This window comes from Urocitellus parryii, chromosome 8, assembly GCF_045843805.1.
Source record: "Urocitellus parryii isolate mUroPar1 chromosome 8, mUroPar1.hap1, whole genome shotgun sequence".
Lineage (NCBI taxonomy): Eukaryota > Metazoa > Chordata > Mammalia > Rodentia > Sciuridae > Urocitellus > Urocitellus parryii.
This window is the reverse complement of record NC_135538.1, coordinates 74,215,444-74,223,706: the sequence shown is the minus strand read 5'-3', so window position 1 is coordinate 74,223,706 and position 8,263 is coordinate 74,215,444. Positions and strand designations below refer to the sequence as shown.

The 8,263-nt window shown below is 38.4% G+C and overlaps 1 protein-coding gene across 1 annotated transcript in view; it reads right to left on the bottom strand.

Annotated features, from left to right (window-relative positions):
* Window positions 1–1,456: 1,456 nt before the first annotated feature.
* The window catches only part of Tbx18 (T-box transcription factor 18), a 29,478-nt gene continuing 22,671 nt past the window's right edge, over window positions 1,457–8,263 (bottom strand). Inside the window, exons 7-8 of the mRNA XM_026411028.2 lie at window positions 6,323–6,417; window positions 1,457–4,377 (exon numbers count right to left, since the gene is read on the bottom strand). Of these exons, the coding sequence (XP_026266813.2) occupies window positions 3,653–4,377; window positions 6,323–6,417 (820 nt within the window). The 3' untranslated portion in view covers window positions 1,457–3,652. The remainder of the gene's footprint in view (window positions 4,378–6,322; window positions 6,418–8,263) is intronic.

Genomic DNA, 8,263 nt, shown 5'->3' with positions numbered 1-8,263 from the left:
TGTTTGCCCAAAACCATGATTGAGAAATCCATGGTTTCAAATCAGTTTCCATATTCCCAAGGCAATGATATTTTCACCACACCAAAATTCCACAAAAAGAAACTTAACTGAAAACTTATCAGCATGCAGAAAGATACTAAGTTCAACACCTGTCAGATGCTTTATATTTGAATGTACATTATTTGTTTGTTCCTATACTGACACTAATTTTTAAACTTTGAGCTCCTGGAATGCTATAATCTGGTCCATCTGCTTAACTACTCACATATTTAACCTTACTCTCAACTTCTCTGAGCACTTATTTTTGAAAAAAAAGATGATCAATGAGATTAAAACATTTGGTAATAATTTAATAAAATTATTTAATTCCTAACAGATTGATTAGGAAAATATCCATGTAGATAAGCCAATAAATTCCCTATGAGGAAACCCAACACTACTCCACTTTGGAATAAAGAATTCTTTACAATCCTCTCTAACTGGACAGAGCATCAGTGTAGCATTTACCAAGTTCACCATGGTTATTTTTGATGGCTCTGCACTAGAAACCTATAGTTTAGTTAGTGATTCCTCTTCTTGCACCTTCTTCTTCCCTTCCAAATCTCCCCAGAATTGGTCTGCTACAAAACCTACTCTTCTTTTTCTCCTAATTAAATCTCCAGCTGCTGGTTATTTCCCACTAAGGTTGTGAGTACTGATAGGTTAAATCTTGGTAGCAATAAAGAGCTCTTTACATTTTAAAAGTGAGGTTTCTTTTTCTCAAAATTTCATTAATTAATGTAAAGAGTGAGTGTAATCCTTCCATATATATAGGCTACACGGTGTCTTCTCTGGGAACCAAAGGTCTCCTGACCCCCTACATTCCAGAAATCAAGGGTCAGCAACTGGGTGCCCCACTTGTGAAAAGCTGTTGACCTCAGGGAGGGAGCCTGTATGGAAACAAGTGTTAATTTTCAGAATGTGACTGGTCTTGATAGCAGCAACCTCATCCCATCACGATGTCCCTTGGAATGTTTTCCAGTCAAGGGGCCCAGAAGTCATCTGTCATCACCAGTCAGTCGTGCAGGCAGCCCATTCTTGAATCCTGGCCTTTTTTCCTGGACCTGAAACAAAACATACCGCTCCAACCTCCTCCTCTCATGTCCAAATTTTCATGTGTTCAACATTTGTCAGGGCCTTCACCTTCAATGACATGGTCAACACACCAAGAAATTATATTTAACACATGAAAAATGAGCAGCAGACCTCTTCCCCCTGCTTTGTAATTGAGAGTTACAGACTCTGTGTTTGCGATATACACATGTGTGCTTATTCTTGAGAAAATATTCATAGAGACTTAAAATGACTGCCCTCCAAAATCATAAAAGGATTTAATAACACACTTTAATATAATTTCTTAAGCATTTTTTAATAAAATACACATATGTACTTATAATTATCAATGTATGTATTTCATTTAATATAACAATAAAAGGTTAGTCTTTGACATAACATGGTAATTAATATTTACAGTAAAATCTAATGGAAATAGCATTTGTACAAAATCGATAAATTTTACCAAAAATTATTTAAAAATTCTACTCATATTGTGGTGTCATCTCAAATTACCGACAGAAAAAAGGAAAATGCTCTACTTACTAATACATATGGGTATAAAGCATTACTTTCTATGTTTTTCAAAATGGAAAAATATTCTCCTTGAATTACACAAAGCACTAAGGCTGGGATAAACTCATTATTAAAGCCTTTTTCCAAGTATTTGTCCTGATATTACTATTGTACACAGGAAAAGCTTATTGTACAGGTCTACTTATTACAAATAGTTCATGTCCTTTAATGATAATTTGAAATTTAAAATCAATATTAATTTGATGAACTGCTTACAGAATCCATGAAGAAATTTGTCAGTATCTATAAACAGAGTCAAACCCTGTGCAAATTCTGTTCAAACACTAAGTTCCCCTAAATATCTAACAATGGTGCTATTTTAAAGAAGCAAATCAGGAGTTACATCCCCTCCACACATTAAACTAAAGATGAGTTACAGCCATTTGATTAAGCAATGAAAGAAAGCGCTCTTTTTGCTTGTCATATATATGATGTGTAATGAATAAGTCAGTCAGATACATCATTTTAGTTTCTCAGCAGAAGGTTAATGCATTTTATCATGCATTCTTAGCCTTTTCTATTTACCTCATAAATATTTTTTATCCCAAGAAACTGTTCAAGAAATGTTGTTTTGAACTCTTAAACCATGTATACATTATTTAGGGGCTTTTAAAAAAAAAAAAAAGTACTGCTGCTTTCATTTGTTTACTTCCAAGGCTAAAAATGCTATTGAGGTTAAAAGTTTTATAGTTCCTTTATCATAATTAGTATCTTCCTCCTTAGTCCTTCAAGATGGCCTTTTTGGTAATGGGCTTTAGCTTTTGACTACAACACCCACAAGACAGATTGTCAGATAACCCTCTGAAAATTCCTTGCAGCTTTAACACCATAAAGGCCTAAGACCTGCCTGTTTTGAAAAACTCAAGACAGAGGGATATGGTTAAGGAAGGAAAGGGGGAGTTCCAATTTGTAAGAGTTGTAAGACATAAATAAGTAGCATAAATGTCTTTTCCTTACTCATAAACCATGGGTCAGGATGCTCAAAGCAAGATAGAAAAAAATATCTTAAATGAAAAACCAAGCAACAACAACAAAAAAAATCTAAGGGATAGTTGATAAAATTATTCCTCAAGACTTAGAAATATAAACGTTTCTCATTGGAATCAAAGAATGTGAGGTGGATTTATTTTCTTTTTGCTGCCACTCATATCATATATTCTTTCCCTGGTGAATACTGGAATTTAAAAATGTTTACAGAACAGTTTTCAATGGCCTATTTGATAAAGTAAATAAGATGATCAAAAAATCTTAAATACTAGAAATTTATTTTCTGCAGATGAGTAAGTACCTCTTGTATGACCAGTGGAAAGTGAAAAACAAATCACAATCCTCCTCCACCTTTCATCAAAAAATAAAAATTATATGAGTTATAAATTTTATAGACCTGAGGTCATATAATATCTGTGGCAAATAAGAATAAGCAGGAATGTAAAAGCTAATCCTTCATAATTACAAATACCTCAGAACTAATACTAACACTTCAACTGGCTTTTGCATTTTAGATTCTCCCACTATGTTTAAGAATAACAGAAATCATAAGACTCTATATAATGGTTACTGCTGGTTATCAACACTCAATTTTGGAATTGTTCAGAACATTTTTCTGATAAATTAAGTTACAAATCTTCATCTGGTTAGTATCACTGCCAAGTTTTAAGTTTACCATTTTGGTTTTTAAAAAGTCTGAGAATTTTCATTAAACATACTGTATGAATGCCAATACTCAGCAACTGGGTGAACAGGAGGATATAAAAGGGGCTTAAATATGCCACATGCTATGTATATACAGTATCCACATACACTATAGATAATTACAGTCTCACCATGAGAAAGTGAAAAACCTCAGGGAAACTTAATATTCTATTATATGCATATTTTACAAGTTACAGATAGTTACTTTCCATATTGCTTTAAAAAAGAAAAGAAAAAGAAGATAAAAAAAATACATTAGACAGATTCAAATGGATTTAACTTAAAGACTTCATCAGACCATATGTGCAGACACTTGAGATGATGACAGAGTTAAGCTTCCTAGGGTCCTAGAGTCAAAGAAACTCTGCTGACCCCCACTGCTAAGCAGGTGCACTCCTTCCACAGGGGGCAACATCTGTCGATCAGTCATGGTCCCACTTGGTGAGGACCCCAAGAAACTTCCTTGGGAAGAAACAATTTTCTCAGGACTGGCAGCCAGTTTGGGGGATGTGGAGAAGTTATATCCATATAAGGCACAGGGACTGTGTAACCTGAAAGTGTTATATGAACCCTGGTGGGTCTGGTTAGTAGCAAAGGCATTGCTGGAGGGTGAAGGCATGATGTACTGGAGCTGAGGGGACATTCCTGAAATCTGCATGGACAAGCTGGTCTGTGGGCAGCTGAAGGTGTCTCCATCAGTGCCTCCCATGGACATGTTCACTGAGGTGCTGCTGCTCACACCTACATAGGAGGGAGTCCTGGGCGAGGCGAATGTCTCACTGGTTTGGTTGGTGAGCCTGTTGTAGGTCTCTGCCAGGGATGTGCTGTATCGGTTGAGGGTGAGGCCTGAGCGGGCACAGGCAGAATAGTCAGCTGGGGCCAGACTACATAGCTGGCTGGTGTTGGGCCCCAGATGGAAGGCAGGAGAGGAACAAGAGGAGCCAGACAAAAGGTGAGGGTGGGTGGCAGGAACACCATTCCCAGTACTTTGCAGTAAGGAGGAGGAACTTGCATTGCCTATAAAAGAAATTGAAATATAAAGAATGATGCCGTAGCCATCTTTTTCTTTTAATTTGTTAAATACATGATAGAAATGGCTTGTTATAAGGGGTGGCAAGGGCTAAAAGGATGAGAAGGAACTTATGATTTATCAGCTTTCAAGGAATTTAGAACCTCATTGAATTCATAGTGAAACAATCTGCACACAAATCCTCTCAATGTGTTCCCCACCCCCCAGTAGTGGGGACTGAACCCAAGGGTATTCTACCAATGAGCTACATCCCCAAGTCTTTTATTTTTTATTTTGAGACAGGGTATCACTAAATTACTGGGTCTGGTCTTGAATTTGAAATCCTCCTGCCTTAGCCTCTTGAGTCACTGGATTACAGGTGCACACCACCATGTCCAGTATCTCTCAATATTTTTCTTTTTTTCTTTGTTTTTTTTTTTGGTCCTGAGGATTGAACTCAAGGGCACTCACCAACTCAACCACATTCCCAGTCCTTTTTTCTATTTTATTTACAGGGTCTCATTGAGTTGCTTAGGGCCTCACTAAGTTGCTGAGGCTGGCTTTGAACTCATGATCCTCCTGACTCAGCCTCCCAAGCCACTGGGATTACAGGTGCATACCATGGCACCCAGTATCTCAATATTTTTAAGACAAATTATTTCCCTAGGGAAAGATGTGTTTTTGTATTGCAGAAAGAGAAGGATACTGCCATACAGAATTTTCATAATTTTTCCCTTAATAAGCTTTCTCAAAAGATTTCTTAGTATAATAAATATTACAAATAACTGAATTTATCAGCAACTTTATACAGCATCAATCTCTATCATATATCTTGTTCCAATAGTGTAACAACACTACATTTTTACCTATATTTCAGCCTTTCTTTCAGCAAAGTTTGCTTTGGATCAATATATTTTCTTACAAAGTAACAGCCATGACTCAAAGCAAAGAGCTGAACCAAGTCCATACCCTGCTCAAGCATATCTGTAGATTCTCACTGAAATACTATGTGCATCAATGACTATACAAGGCAAGTCTTGGCCACTTTGTAAAGCAATAATCTAGCCCCTCAAAAACTTCACTTCCAACCAGAAAATAGGTTGATGAATCACATGCTAACACAAGAGTAGAAGTCCAGCAAATAAGCAGTCCTGTGAAACTTAGAGAGGGTAGTTATTCTGCATTCAGTGGTGGTGATGGTGGCTGACCCTCCCTCTCTGGATGTGGTGGTAAACCTGATGTTTGCAAATTTGACAGAATTTAAAGGGAGAAGAAAATCCCAAGGGCTAGACAGGGTGTAAAACCTTCATTGTTATAGTGCCAGTGTCTCACATAGCTCCCCAAAATAATCTAAAAGCCCAATATGTTCAGTAATAATTTAAAACCCAGCAGGTGAAATTCTCACTGGAAGGTGGTTAAAAGCCTGCCTACAGCAGTGAGCTGATAGTCCTACCTAGTGAACAGACCAAAGAGAAAGTGTCATCTTCTCAAAGAAAGTGCAAGCCCCAGACTTGTGGGAAATATTCAGCGATGAACCCAAGGAAATCTGCCTGAATGTACCCAACTTTCTCATCATCATCTCAATAAAGAGAACCCTTCCTGGAGTCACTTACACTAAAGGAAGAAAGAACCTGGCAAGAAACAGCATCAGCAATGTCTTGTGGAGAGTAACTGGCCTCAGAACCCACAAGTCCACCTCCAACATTAATACAAAATTTAAGAGTCAGATAAAGGTAATAACATAAATAAACAGCCTAAAAATCCAAGATTTAATCTATAACCACAACAACCATTTTTTCTGACCCATCCCCATGCCATATGGAAAAGATATGAACTCTAGACCTGTTGGTGATGAGGTCACCATCATATTTGAAATAATTGTGCATTTTTTAGCACCTGAGCTTTCAGACAGGAAATGGCTACAGCTATAGCCCAGGAAACTTTGTGAGTTACCTTGCTTGGGAATTCCAGGAATATCTTCAAAGGTGAGGGTCCGCAGTGAGGGTCTCCAGAATGCATACGATTCCACCAAGGCTTCCAAACCCATCCTAAACAGCAGGATCAGGATTAGGGTGGGATGGGGGGACAAATGAAGTCTAGTTAGGAGATTTCATCAGTAATGAGTATTTTGGAAAATAAGACCAGAATTGATAGAACACCCCATACTCGCAGGTTAGGAGCTTGCCATGGTCAGAAAGAAATACCTGGGAGAGGGAAAATCACCCAAAATGTTGTTAACATTCCTGGGAACCAAAGCCAAGCCAATGTGGGGGAAGAAAAGCTACCCCTTTGGGCCAAGGGGCTGAGGTGAAGAGAGTCCATTCTTACTGTTCTGAATCCAAGGCATGGCTGCAATCTGGAATACACCTTCTCCCAGTGATGGGGCTTTTCCCTCTATGAAAAGGGTGTTTCCACAAAAGAATGTTCCAGTAAAAAAAAAATCTTTCCTAAAGAGGCATTTTGTCCATCATTCAGTGCCTCAGCAGCCATCTCAAAGGAGTGTTCTTCCAAAGAAAACCAACTTCAGCCAGGGGCACCATCTCCACCATGAACCTGGCTGGACTCCTTTCAGAAATGGAACCGCCAGAAGAGGGCAGCACTGACTCCTCCCGTCCTCACCCAGCAAGGTGCAGGAGAGCAGGAAGATGATCTCAAAGGGATATCCACTATATGAAGTTAGTACCACTATCACAGAATACTTTAAAGCCTCAATACCCATACTTAATGAATAGACACTTAAAGAGACAGAAAACGTTGGTTATGGACTATTTATATAACATGAATGTATTTTAAAACACCAACAATTAAATATGTGCATAAATTGCCTCCTTCCATAAGTGATTCAGTTTTTCCTTCCTTACATGAGGTGGGATTGAGGCCCTTCACTCAATTAGCCATTTTCAAAAGAGCTAAGACCTTATAATTCATCCCTCAACCTCCTCAGTCCTAAGCAATTTGTTAATCAAGATAACATTATTCTGGTCACAGTGGCACACACTTGTAATCAGCAGCTTAAGAGGCTGAGGCAGGGGGATCGTGAGTTCAAAGCCTGCCTCAGCAAAAGCGAGATGCTAAGTAACTCAGTGAGACTCTGTCACTGAATAAAATACAAAATAGGGTTGGAGATGTGGCTCAGTGGTCAAGTGCCCTTGAGTTCAAACCCCAATGCCACCAGCCCACCAAAAAGATAATAGTGTGCTTTTATGAAATCTATACCTCTACTGTAGGAAATTCCTGCTTCCTGAGGTATCAAATACTACTCAGACATCTCTTGTGATTGTCAGATATGCTTGATAACTACAACTCAGGTGCTACCTCCTCTGGATTCCCTGTACCCTCAAATCATGAACTATGGACTAAGACTAGAGGAAAAGACCACCAAGAGTCATATCACCTTTACCTATAGGGTAAAACCTCTCCAATTAGCAAAAGTGACTTGTGCAGATAAAACCATTTCACACTACTACTCCTTCTGGACCAATGTTTTACATGCAGAATTTGCTTCCTTAGAATGTGCAGATATAGTCTCCATTGATCTATTTATTTCTGTCCCAACTCAATGAAAAGCACACCTATCCCATTTTAATAACAAAAGAACAGTTATGCATGGGTGGAGGGGTAGCATATGTGCATGCATGAACACATTTCCTGAGTATACTCAGGAACCTGACTCATCTCTTCAGTTGTAGGCTCAGGGGAACACTGTTCTCAGAGCACCTCAAAAAGGCATCCCCAGCCCTACAGATATAATATGAACGGGCTACCAAAGGAAGAGCAGGACACCGAGGGAACTGCACTTGTTCTATCTGGACTACTTAGGAAAGAAGAAGAGAATCTGGCTTCTAACATAATAATGTCCCACAGAAACTATCATTTAATGGTAAGAACACTAGA